The following is a 14,128-nucleotide window of genomic DNA, read 5'->3' as shown; positions in this document are numbered from 1 at the left end:
CCTACACATAACACACATCACACACATCACATCACAACCTTGTGCTCCAGAACATCTGTTAACATGCACATTATCAACTTGTGCTGTTAATATCATGAACAGCAGCTACGCTAATTCCTCTCCACTGCTTCTCTTTCTCTCCCCATCCCGAGGCTTCCTGAGGTTTGGCCAGCTCCAGTCACGTCCCACCTCGTGAAGATTATGGACCTATGGATGATCATGGAGAAGTAGATGCCGAGTGTTTAAAGGCCCTGGCATGGAGAAGCTGATGCTGGATCTATGATGATCACAAATTGTTCTGTATTGTTGAAAGATTTATGACCAAACTTTTGATGTCACCCATATGAGGATGGGTTCCCCTTTGAGTCTGGTTCCTCTCAAGGTTTCTTCCTCATATCATCTAAGGGAGTTTTTCCTTGCCACTGTCGCCACGGCTGCTCATCAGGGACAAACGCACACCATTCACCTTCACTGTTGTTTTCTGTAAAGCTGCTTTGAGACAATGTCTGTTGTGAAAAGCGCTATACAAATAAACTTGACTTGACTTGACTTGACTTCTTCTTTCGGTTTATCCCATTAGGGGTCGCCGCAGTGGATCATCCATCTCCATACCACCCTGTCCTCTAAATCTCCTCTTTCAACCCAACTACCTGAATGTCTTCCCTCACCACATCCATAAACCTCCTCCTTGGTCTTCCTCTTTTCCTGGTGGCTCCATCCTCAGCATTCTCCTACTGATATACCCCATGTCCCTCCTCTGCACATGTCCAAACGATCTCAATCTCGCCTCCCTCACCTTGTCTCCAAAACTTCCTACATGCGCTGTCACTCTAATAAACTAATTTCTAATCCTGTTCATCGTTGTTACTTCCAACGAAAACCTCAACATCTTCAGCTCTGCTACCTCCAGCTCCACCTCCTGTCTTTTTCTTAATGCCACTGTTTCTAAACCATACAACATCGCAGGTCTCACCACAGTCCTATAAACTTTCCCTTTCACTCTTGCAAATACTCTTCTATCACAAATCACTCCTGTCACTCTTCTCCACCCACTCCACCCTGCCTGCACTCTTTTCTTTACTTCTCTAACACACATTACTTTGAACTGTTGACCCCAGGTACCTGAACTCCTCCACCTTCTCCACCTCTTCTCCCTGCAACTGCAACACTCCACTGCCCTCCCTCTCATTCACACACATGTACTCTGTCTTACTCCTACTAACTTTCATTCCTCTTCTCTCCAGCGCGTACCTCCACCTCTCCAGGCTCTTCTCAACCTGCTCCCACAAATTACAATATCATCCGCAAACATTATAGTCCACAGGGACTCCTATCTGACCTCGTCTGTCAACCTTCACCTTGAACCTCCAACCTCCACCAGTCTGTCGTTTCTACTGCACATTTTTCTGCTGTCACACTGTCCTCATACATGTCTTGCACCACCCTCACATAATTCTCAGACACATCTGACTTCCTCATACAATACCACAACTCCTCTCTTAAATTTCTCTTTCGTGATCCGCATATTTGATTTGGCACATGTTTTTACGCTGGATGCCCTTCCTAACGCAATCCTCCCCATTTATCCGGGCTTGGGACCGGCACTAAGAGTGCACTGGCTTGTGCAACCCTAATGGCTGCGTTACTTCTCCAGAGAAGATACACTGTACATAATTATTATTATTATTATTTTGATTCTTACTTATGTGTTGTTGTTTTTTTTTTTTTTGTTGCATTTGCGTTGCAGCTTGTCTGAGAGTCAAATCAAATTTTATTGTACCCAAGTACTTTGACTATGAAGATACATGAACATACCTGGCAACCCCGGTCGAGTTGCTGTATGGATGGCAGAGAGCTGCACCGTATCGTCTTTCCGGAAGTGTGCATCTTGCTTTAGACTGGTATTTCTGCATTTCTCGATTTATTGTCATTATTAACATCAGTATAAATTACAGGGTCAGACTTTAGCACGTACCAGACACTTATCTCTGTCTTATTGCACTGCTGCAATGCAGAAAGCGTCAGTATTTGAAATAAAGGTAGAAAATTAGCTGTCTAGCTAGCTTCACCCAATTCTATATCCAAACACTGCCGTGTTCTTGAAATTTGCGGATTTTACTTTAGTTTATTAGTCCATATACTATACACAATGACACCAAGGTTTCAGTCGCGCATCACTTTCTGCACTTCTGTAGTAAATAGTTTTAATTTAAGGGGTATTCTTTTTAAATCATTTTAAACATAAATGATAAATCGGGTTATATGTCCATTTTAGTATTCTGTTACCATAAAACATTGTCAGTATTACTGAGAAGCTAGATTAAAACAATAAATCCATGTGTACTGGAAATAATTATGAAATGGACATCACATGCTTTGTTCATCCGTGACTGGCAGATTTGGTTACCATGGAGATGACCACTGAGAAGGATGGGCTCTTTGAGGATCCAAACTTCACAGCTGATGACTCCGCCCTCTTTTCGGACTACACCACGCCTCTTTCCAGGCTTACAGGAAAAGTTACCTGGCTCCGACCTGAGGTAATCATATAGACGCATGGCAGCTGGTACCAGCAAGGTGTCCTAAATCACAGTGTACTCATTATTACTTATAAAAGGAAATTTGTGTTATGGACATTCTGTACCTATCAGTGACGGGCCATGTATTTTACACCTATGCCTTCAGTGGGGTCCTACATGAATCAATACACCTCTTAATAGTGCATCATTATGATGCCACGTCCATAGAAATGATCAATGTTTTACAGAAATGCAGTATAACAGACCGCTGCAACAAGACAGGTATCTCATGCATTGAGAATGAATGCCATTACTATGAACACAATTTAAAAAGACTCTTTTCACTGAAGCCAAAGCTGGGCCACCTACATTACATCATCTGTAGCAGAAACATCAATATTACACTAACGAAATGACCCTGGGCTTTCTGTCGATTTTTATTTTATTTTTTTCATGCATTACAGATTTCCTGGGGATTTGAAATGAAGGCAAATTGTGTGTTTTTTGTGCAAATTCTACAGGAAAGAAAATGCAAAAGTGTAAATGGTTCATGAACATTTAAACATCTGTTTTAGCTTATATTTTTCCAATGATGTTTAGTACTTTTTTAAGTATATCTGTGACCAAATACATTTTTTCCTCTCTGTCAGCCACTGTGGAATAAAAAACAACAACTATTATATAGAGTTCAGTCTAACAGAGAAGGCATTGCTGTCTCTGATGTCCCATCACTGCTATATTCTTATTTAAAATAAATAAATTGGAGATCTATTATTAAGAGACAGATAGAGACCAGGATGAGGAAAGGAGCTTTAATTATATTGGTGATGGTCAAATTTAATCACTCCCGGACTGCCTAATGTAAAAATGAATGTTTCTGAAAATGTTTTGCATTACATTTGATATGCTCCATTTTGCTCTTGAAAAAGTGACACTTCTGACAGTCCCTCAACAATTTTACACAATGCCAAACTTCCCATTTAATTTAAAATCCAATTAATACAAATTAAAATATTTACTGCTGCCCATGCTGCATCACAGGGCAGCGTAACATATTAAAAGGACAATGCTAACCATTCTTGTGGAGTCACAGACTGCAATTAAGTATTATAGTTGTGATTGATGGGAGAAAGAGTGTATGAAATAGCTTTCAGCCAGAGAGCATCTTCACGGCAGCATCTTTTTTCTGTCAAGCATAAATTAAACTGATTAATGTGATCAATATTTGTTCACTGAAGCTGCTTAGATTGATATACATTATTGCGATCAACTCTGCCAGACCAGATTAGTCTTTATTATTATTTATTTCATGGACTCTAGGCAAAATCCAATTTATAGTGCAGTCGTATCATGATACCATTCAATAATCCAAAGAGTGCATGTACAAATTTAGGCTTTAGTTATGGACAGTTGACTTTTGAGTCTGGGGGCCAGGCTAAAAGTATAAAATGAAAATATATAATGCTTTATATAATGCTGTCAGCTTACCGTCCAGTGGTGGCAAATCATAGTAAAAGAAGAAAATATAAAGTTCAATTCCTGCCATAACTAACTCAATCAATCAGATAGTGACACCCACATGGCCTACATTGCATAAAAAAATAGCATATTTGAAACAGTAAAATCCCTCATTTGTATTTTCTTTATATATATATATATATATATATATATATATATATATATATATATATATATATATATATATATATATATATATATATATATATACACAGTGGGTACGGAAAGTATTCAGACCCCCTTAAATTTTTCACTCTTTGTTATATTGCAGCCATTTGCTAAAATCATTTAAGTTCATTTTTCTTCCTCATGAATGTACACACAGCTCCCCATACTGACAGAAAAACACAGAATTGTTGACCTTTTTGCAGATTTATTAAAAAAGAAAAACTGAAATATCACATGGTCCTAAGTATTCAGACCCTTTGCTGTGACACTCATATATTTAACTCAGGTGCTCTCCATTTCTTCTGATCATCCTTGAGATGGTTCTACACCTTCATTTGAGTCCAGAAATTTTTGATTATACTGATTGGACTTGATTAGGAAAGCCACACACCTGTCTATATAAGACCTTCCAGATCACAATGCATGTCAGAGCAAATGAGAATCATTAAGGTCAAAGGAACTACCTGAAGAGCTCAGAGACAGAATTGTGGCAAGGCACAGATCTGGCCAAGGTTCCAAAAAAATTTCTGCTGCACTTAAGGTTCCTAAGAGCACAGTGGCCTCCATAATCCTCAAATGGAAGACGTTTGGGACGACCAGAACCATTCCTAGAGCTGGCCGACCTGCCAAACTGAGCTATCGGGGGAGAAGAGCCTTGGTGAGAGAGGTAAAGAAGAACCCAAAGATCACTGTGGCTGAGCTCCAGAGATGCAGTCGGGAGATGGGAGAAAGTTGTAGAAAGTCAACCATCACTGCAGCCCTCCACCAGTCGGGGCTTTATAGCAGAGTGGCCCGACGGAAGCCTCTCCTCAGTGCAGGACACATGAAAACCCGCATGGAGTTCTCCAAGATGGTGAGAAATAAGATTCTCTGGTCTGATGAGACCAAGATAGAACTTTTTGGCCTTAATTCTAAGCGGTATGTGTGGATAAAACCAGGCACTGCTCATCACCTGTTCAGTACAGTCTCAACAATGAAGCATGGTGGTGGCAGCATCATGCTGTGGGGGTGTTTTTCAGCTGCAGGGACAGGACGACTGGTTGCAATCAAGGGAAAGATGAATGCGGCCAAGCACAGGGATATTCTGGACGAAAACCTTCTACAGAGTGCTTTGGACCTCAGACTGGGCTGAAGGTTTACCTTCCAACAAGACAATGACCCTAAGCACACAGCTAAAATAACGATGGAGTGGCTTCACAACAACTCTGTGACTGTTCTTGAATGGCCCAGCCAGAGCAATGACTTAAACCCAATTGAGCATCTCTGGAGAGACCTAAAAATAGTTTTTCACCAACGTTTACCGTCCAACCTGACAGAACTGGAGAGGATCTGCAAGGAGGAATGGCAGAGGATCCCCAAATCCAGGTGTGAAAGACTTGTTGCATCTTTCCCAAAAAGACTCCGGGCTGTATTAGATCAAAAGGGGGCTTCTACTAAATACTGAGCAAAGGGTCTGAATACTTAGGACCATGTGATATTTTAGTTTTTCTTTTTTAATAAATCTGCAACAGTGTCAACAATTCTGTGTTTTTCTGCCAATATAGGGTGCTATGTGTACATTCATGAGGAAAAGAAATGAACTTAAATGATTTTAGCAAATGGCTGCAAAATAAAAAATAGTGAAAAATTTAAGGGGGTCTGAATACTTTCCGTACCCACTGTATATATATATATATATATATATATATATATATATATATATATATATATGTGAGAGAGAGAGAGAGAGAGAGAGAGAGAGAGAGAGAGAGAGAGAGCACACAAACAGGAGAAGGACTGTAATGTGTGGTGAATGTAAAAATTAGTAAATAATGGTTTGTTTAATTACAAATTTTATGTGCTTCCCATGTAGATGTGGGTGGACATTAAAAACAGTTACACACCAAATTTTTTTATCCAAGTCTTTGCAGTACCTTTTCTGCAGCACAGGTGATTGTGTGTAGAGGTCTGTGCATGTTCAACCTTTGTCTATGTGGGATCCTTAGGGTTCTATAACCCTAGGTATAACTGAGTATGCAAGTATTTATGTGGAGGGTGTTGATGGCTGCGATGGACTGGTGTCGAGGGTGTATTGACTCATGACTACCATTCCTACGATAGGATTTAAACACTGACAATTTTTGTTGTACACGTTCTAGCAGGTTTTGAGAGTCTGTGGCATGATGCGGACAAAAACAACAGTCTTTATTTTTGCACAGCAAATCTGTAAGAGTCCATGTCTCGTCCCTGATGACTTGACTGAGGCTTACCCAAAGCAAGGCATTCTGGGGGACTGCTGGCTGTTGTGTGCTTGTAACATGCTGTTGAAGAGCCGCTATTTACTGGACAAGGTAAAATTCAGATTAAATATGTTGTAAAATTCTAAATGTTAATGTTTTTGTGGTGTATTTTGTGTTATGTAGAATATAGATGCAGTTGTTTATCTGAAAGTGAGTTAGTGACAGACATTAAATTTCTTTTTATATGCTGAATAGATTGTGGTTGGTAAAGTGATACAATGGGTTAAACTTCGACTGAGTATGTAAATTAATGTTCCAGGTGATGCCCCCTGGACAGTACGTGTGGGGGCAGAGAGGTTACACTGGTCAGTTTCGGTTCCAATTTTGGAGGAATGGTAATTGGACAGAAGTTCGGATAGACGATCGACTGCCATGTATCAACAGCAAACCCTGTTTCTCTCGCTGTCATTGCCCCAAGGCTTTTTGGGTTTCATTGTTGGAGAAAGCATATGCAAAGTGAGTTCTATGCGGATGTGCATTTAATTAATTGGAATAGACTTAAAACTGTTCTCCTATGCATACCCTATAGCTTTCATCCATGTCGATGATTAAAAAACTTATTCAGATCCCTCCCGTCTGAGCAAATGCTTGTGCAGTTGACAAATGTTTCTCCATATAAACCTCAGAGTCATTCAGTGTCATGTTATAGTCAGAAATCTTGGACAGTTACAATATACAGTTTCTTATTTATTGTCTTCTTATGCTTAATATCAAACATTTTGTGGACAACTGACCTTCACACTCTTTTTTTTTTGTGCTCTTAAACCTTGTGAAACTCTGCCTTTGTGGACCTCACTGTCTGCAAAGGGCAATTGTCATGCTAAAAAGAGTTTGAGCTCCCTAGTTCTAGTGAGGAGAAATTGTGGGGCTACTGCATATAAAGAAATCCTATACATTTATATGCTTTCAAATGTGTTTTGTCTGTTTGTTTAAGGCAAACTTGTGAATTTGTAAAATACTTCATGGATTTCTGTATTTTCTTTTGTATTTTATATATATATATATATATATATATATATATATATATATATATATATATATATATATATATATATATATATATATATATATATATATATAAAACCCAGCCATTAGGGGGGCACAAGCCAGTGCACTCTTAGTGCCGGTCCCAAGCCCGGGTAAATGGGGAGGGTTGCGTTAGGAAGGGCATCCAGCGTAAAACATGTGCCAAATCAAATATGCGGATCACAAATGAGAATTTCATACCGGATCGGTCGAGGCCCGGGTTAACAACGACCGCCACAGGTATCGTTAGCCGACAGGGTACCGGTGGAAATTGGGCTACTGTTGGCCCTACAGAGACGGCAGGAAAAAGAGCAGTGTAGGAGAGTAGAGGTTTGGGTTGGTACTTTAAATGTTGGTACTATGACGGGTAAAGGGAGAGAGGTAGCTGATATGATGGAGAGGAGAAAGGTAGATATGCTGTGTGTTCAGGAGACCAAGTGGGAAGGGAGTAAGGCCAGGAACATTGGAGGTGGGTTTAAACTGTTTTATCATGGTGTGGATGGAAAGAGAAATGGTGTAGGGGTGATTCTGAAGGAAGAGTACAGTAAGAGTGTAGTGGAGGTGAAGAGAGTTTTCTTATAGGGTGATGATCGTGAAGGTGGAGGTTGAACGGATGATGATAAATGTCATCAGTGCCTATGCTCCACAAGTTGGCTGTGAGATGGAGGAGAAGGAAAGTTTCTGGAGTGAATTAGATGAAGTGGTAGATGGTGTACCTAGGAAAGAACATTTGGTGATTGGGGCAGACTTTAATGGGCATGTAGGTGAAGGGAACAGAGGTGATGAGGAGGTGATGGGTAGGTATGGTTTTAAGGAGAGGAATGTGGAAGGGCAGATGGTGGTAGATTTTGCTAAAAGGATGGAAATGGCAGTGGTGAACACGTATTTTAAGAAGAAGGAGGATCATAGGGTGACGTATAAGAGTGGAGGAAGGTGCACACAGGTGGATTATGTTCTGTGTAGGAGATGCAACCTGAAGGAGATTGGAGACTGTAAGGTGTTGCCGGGGGACAGTGTAGCTAGACAGCATCGGATGGTGATCTGTAGGATGGTTTTGGAGGCGAAGAAGAAGAGGAGGAAAGTAAGGATTGAAAGAAGAATAAGATGGTGGAAACTGAAGGAGGAAGAGTGTAGTGTGAGGTTCAGGGAAGAGGTCAGACAGGGGCTTGGTGGTGGTGAAGAGGTGCCGGATGATTGGGCAACTACTGCAGGAGTGATGAGGGAGGCAGCTAGAAAAGTACTTGGTGTGACATCTGGAAATAGAAAGCAAGACAAGGAGACGTGGTGGTGGAATGAGGAAGTGCAGGAGAGCATTAGGGGAAAGAGGTTGGCAAAACAGAAGTGGGATCGACAGAGTGATGAGAAAAGTAGGCAGGAGTACAAGGAGATGCGGCAGCAGGTAAAAAGGGATGTGGCGAAAGCCAAGCAAAGGGCATATGAGGAGCTGTATAAGAGGTTGGATACTAAGGAAGGAGAAAAGGATTTATACCGATTGGCCAGGCAGAGGGACCGAGCTGGGAAGGATGTACTGCAAGTTAGAGCAATAAAGGATGGAGAGGGAAATGTGTTGACTAATGAGGAGAGTGTGTTGAGAAGATGGAGGGAGTTTTTTGAGCAGCTGATGAATGAGGAAAATCAGAGAGAGAGAAGGTTGGAGGATGTGGAGTTGGAGTTGGTGAAGCAGGATGTAGATAGGATTAGTAAGGAGGAAGTGAGAGCAGCGATTAGGAGGATGAAGAATGGAAAGTCGGTTGGACCAGATGACATACCGGTAGAAGCGTGGAGATGTTTAGGAGAGATGGCAGTGGAGTTTTTAACCAGATTGTTTAACAGGATTCTGGAAGGGGAGAGGATGCCTGAGGAATGGAGAAGGAGTGTGCTGGTACCGATCTTTAAACATAAGGGAGATGTGCAGACCTGCAGTAACTACAGGGGAATTAAGTTGATCAGTCACACCATGAAGTTATGGGAAAGAGTAGTGGAAGCCAGGCTGAGAGAAGAGGTGACCATCTGTGAGCAACAGTATGGTTTCATGCCGAGGAAGAGCACCACAGATGCCTTATTTGCTTTGAGGATGTTGATGGAGAAGTATAGAGAAGGACAGAAGGAGCTGCATTGTGTATTTGTGGATTTAGAGAAAGCGTACGACAGGGTGCCGAGAGAGGAGTTGTGGTATTGTATGAGGAAGTCAGGTGTGTCAGAGAAGTATGTGAGGGTGGTGCAGGACATGTATGAGGACAGTGTGACAGCAGTGAAGTGTGCAGTAGGTACGACAGACTGGTTCAGGGTGAAGGTTGGACTGCATTAAGGATCGGCCCTGAGCCCTTTCCTGTTTGCAGTGGTGATGGACAGGTTGACGGAAGAGGTCATAACTCCCTGGACTATGATGTTTGCAGATGATATTGTGATTTGTGGTGAGAGTAGAGAGCAGGTTGAGAAAAGCCTGGAGAGGTGGAGATATGCGCTTGAGAGAAGGGGAATGAAAGTCAGTAGGAGTAAGACAGAGTACATGTGTGTGAATGAGAGGGAGGGCAGTGGATTGATGCGGTTGCAGGGAGAAGAGGTGGAGAAGGTGGAGGAGTTCAGGTACCTGGGGTCAACAGTGCAAAGTAATGGAGAGTGTGTTAGAGAAGTAAAGAAAAGAGTGCAGGCACGGTGGAGTGGGTGGAGAAGAGTGACAGGAGTGATTTGTGATAGTAGGGTATCTGCAAGAATGAAAGGGAAAGTTTATAGGACTGTGGTGAGACCTGCGATGTTGTATGGATTAGAGACAGTGGCATTGAGTAAAAGACAGGAGGTGGAGCTGGAGGTAGCAGAGCTGAAGATGTTAAGGTTTTCGTTGGGAGTGACGAGGATGGACAAGATTAGAAATGAGTTTATTAGAGGGACAGCACATGTAGGATGTTTTGGTGACAAGGTGAGGGAGGCGAGATTGAGATGGTTTGGACATGTGCAGAGAAGGGACATGAATTATATTGGTAGAAAAATGCTGAAGATGGAGCCACCAGGTAGGAGGAAAAGAGGAAGGCCAAGGAGGAGGTTCATGGATGTGGTGAGGGAAGACATGCAGGTAGTTGGTGTGAAAGAGGCAGATGTAGAGGACAGGGTGGTATGGAGACGGATGATCCGCTGTGGCGACCCCTAATGGGAGCAGCCGAAAGAAGAAGAAGAAGAAGAAGAAGAAGAAGAAGATGATATATATATATATATATATATATATATATATATATATATATATATATATATATATATATATATATATATATATATATATATATATATATGCATATTTTGTCTGTATTTTTGTCCAAAGGCTACATGGTACATATGAGCGTTTATGGGCAGGACAGGTGTGTGAAGCAGTGGTGGACCTGAGTGGTGGTGTGGCTGAGCGCTGGAGTTTAAAAAAGTCTGTGAACACACCTGAAGGGAGGAGTTTGTTCCCAGAGCTCTCAGAGGAAATAAGAAAGCAGAGCTACATTTGTTGCTGTGTACATGAAGCCCCTACAGGTGAGTGTAACAACTGTAATATACAGTTGTGATTAATTTGACAGAATTGTTATGGAGCACTTGGCAACTCAAAAACAGATAACAGATGTTTAAATCAATTATATTTATGTTGGTTTATATAAAAATTCCCCTAATGCTGTTTTTTTAGGAATGATGGAATTACTAAATGTATACAACATCACATTTAATAAATGTACCTTCTTTCAATTGTATGGTTTCTGTAACACCTCTGCTGTTTACCAAAAGTGTAGATATTATTTAGTTTTTGAGGAGGGTTGGGTGTGGAACAATCAGCATGACTGAAGGAGCAAACCTGTAAAGTGCATTCAGAAAGTATTCAGACCACATTCACTTTTTCACTTTGGTTATGTTGCCCACTGATACTACAATCCTTCAAATTATTATTCTTTTTTCTCATTAATCTGCACTCAGTACCCCATAATGACAAATTAATAGAAATGTCACAAGTATTCAGACATTTTCCAACAACATTTGAAAATTTGCTCAGGCGCTTTCCAATTCTATTGGTCATTGTTGGAATGTTCCTGTGCCTTGTTTGGAGTCTACCTGCGGAAAGGTTTATTCATTAGAAATTATTTGGAAAGGCACAAACCTCTTTATAGGAGGCCTCACAGCTGACACATCAGCACAAAAATAAAGCCATGAGGTAAAAGGAAGTGCTTGCAGAGCTCAGAGACAGGGTTGTTGCAAGACACAGATCTGGAAAAGGCTACAAAAAGTTTCTGCTGCACTGAAGATTCCCAAGAGTATACTGGCGTTAAATAAAAGGGCATAAAAAAGAGAGAACAAGAACTAAATGGTAACTCTGACTGAGCTCTGGAGATCCTGTGTGAAGATGGGACAAAGTTCCTGATCTGGGCTCACCACTGATCTTTCCTCAATGCAAAATATATGGAAAACTGATGTGGAACAAGATTCTCTGGTCTGATGAGACCAAGATTAAACTGTTTGGCATCAATTCCAAACATTATGTCTGGAGGAAACCAGGCACTGCTCATCACTTGCCCAAAACAATGAAGCATGATGGTGGCAGCATCAATACTGTGGGGCTGTTTTTCTGCAGCAGGGACTGGTACAGAGATATTCTTGATAAAAGCCTATTCCACAGCACTCAGGACCTCAGACTGGGCTGAAGGTTTACCTTCCAACAAACCCAAAACCAAAAAAAAAGCACACAGCTAAGACAAAACAGGAGTGGCTTAAGGACACTTTGTGAATGTCTTAGTGTGGCCAAGCCAAAGCCCTGACTTTAAACCCTATTGAGCATCTCTGGAGATACATGAAAGTGGCAGTTCACCAACGGTTCCCATCAGCTTGAGAGGATTTTTCATGAAGAAGATAAAAAAAATCCCACAAATCAGTATGTACATGTGATATTTGTTTTTTAATAAGAACATTTAACCGACATTTCTTGAATTCTGCTTTCACTTTGTCATTATGGGGTACTGAGTGTAGATAAATGAGAGAAAAAAAAAACCCAATTTGAACGATTTTAGTATCAGGCTGCAACATAACATTGAAAAATGTAAAGGGGGATCACTTGTCACAGTTTATATTATTAAGGACACAGTTGTTATAAATACATGGTTGTATGTATTTACTTTTTTTTTTTTTTTTTTTTCATTTTTATTTATTATCTCAAACTGGAGACAGATGAACCGCTGTGGCGACCCCTAAAGGGAGCAGCCGAAAGAAGAAGGAGAAGATCTCAAACATTCATTAGTATTGTCTGTAATAAGCATTCAGGTGGAATGTATTAATTTGCCAATTGTCAATGAGTGTTGCATATAATGAAGAATAATATATGTTAAAAATATGTTAAGAATTTTTAACATTCAAATTGCTGCACACCAGCTAGGTACAGTAAATGTGGCTGGGAAAAAAAATCAATACAATTAACTTCAGTCTAGTTACAATTAGAAAGGCGTATATTACTGCAACAATTAAGATGTTGGGTATTTAGTGGGTTTCAAAATGTTTAAGCATTATAGTACGGCTTTACACAAAAATTTCTTTACACAACTTTATTACGCAATTTAGTGTTTCTTCTGTTCCAATCATGCAGCACTGTCTGCCAAGTCGTTTTTAAAATTATATATAAATATAAATAGCAGTAAACAGAACAACAATAAAACTCTGCCAAATACCATCATACAGTTATTTCAAGAAAGGCTGCATTAAACATAATGGTGTGAGCCTGCTGGTATTAATGAATAGGAGTCGATAAGACCCAAAGATCCGGTGCTCAATGAACCAGTGAAATATTAACATTTTAGATAGCGAGCAATTAGTTGAACATTGTAATGATTTAAATAAATGTCCTTCTAGGCTGTATTATCGCACATAACTAACGCCCCATACTGTATTCCATTACTTTACATAATAGTTTTTAGTCAATTAGGTTTCCAGGCAGCAAAAGTAGTGGGATTGAGCAGCACACTGAAGCTTTAGCTTGCCTGATGGACTTGTTAAATTAATTTGTTCACCCATTTTAATATCCTCAATTCTTTCCAGATGATTACCCTTTGTTAATTAAAAAATACTTTTGAACACATTATAACCAAATTCACTTAATAGCCAATGAATGGTAATGTTAGTTACCCAAAGCCTTATAGTCGAGATGTGACCTGTCTATTAAATTGTAAACATAATTAGCATTCACAAGATAAGAGGCAGCAGACAAGTAAAAAAATACTTCTAGCTAGTGCTGTTGCCCTCTGATGCATACTCTAGTTTATTTGAGAGCCTTGTGCACCATAGAAAATTTGAAATAAATACTGGCACACAGAACAGCTTTGATTTGTGCCCCAAACAAGTCATTTCTCACATCACACTCACTTTCCTTTTCTAAGCACAATGCAGTTGTTTAACTGGCTCAGCTGATCTGCATAGTTTAGGCAAATGGGAATTTTTTTTTTTACAGTTTTAAAAACTTTATTGCTACTGTACATAACTCTGTACATAACAACTGTACATAAAGTAGAGTAACACATGTAAGACTTAAAAAAAGAAAAAAAAATGTGTGTATATATATATATATATATATATATATATATATATATATATATATATATATATATATATATA

At 40.0% G+C, this 14,128-nt stretch overlaps 1 protein-coding gene across 10 annotated transcripts in view; it reads left to right on the top strand.

The window, feature by feature from the left end:
* capn10 (calpain 10) overlaps window positions 1–14,128 on the top strand; it is a 59,490-nt gene that overhangs the window by 33,189 nt on the left and 12,173 nt on the right. For 4 of the 10 annotated variants that reach the window (XM_083525707.1, XM_083525712.1, XM_083525710.1 and 1 more), the window contains exons 2-6: window positions 2,398–2,540; window positions 6,404–6,535; window positions 6,744–6,940; window positions 10,824–11,020; window positions 12,695–12,787. In XM_083525707.1, the coding sequence (XP_083381833.1) occupies window positions 2,398–2,540; window positions 6,404–6,535; window positions 6,744–6,940; window positions 10,824–11,020; window positions 12,695–12,787 (762 nt within the window). Of the gene's footprint in view, window positions 1–1,418; window positions 1,902–2,397; window positions 2,541–6,403; window positions 6,536–6,743; window positions 6,941–10,823; window positions 11,021–12,694; window positions 12,788–14,128 lie in introns of those variants that run through there. The other 6 variants (XM_083525713.1, XM_083525708.1, XM_083525711.1 and 3 more) reach the window with 4 other exon arrangements.

The sequence above is a fragment of the Silurus aristotelis genome (assembly GCF_946808225.1).
Source record: "Silurus aristotelis genome assembly, chromosome: 22".
NCBI classification, from domain to species: domain Eukaryota; kingdom Metazoa; phylum Chordata; class Actinopteri; order Siluriformes; family Siluridae; genus Silurus; species Silurus aristotelis.
This window is presented reverse-complemented; position numbering and strand designations above follow the sequence as displayed.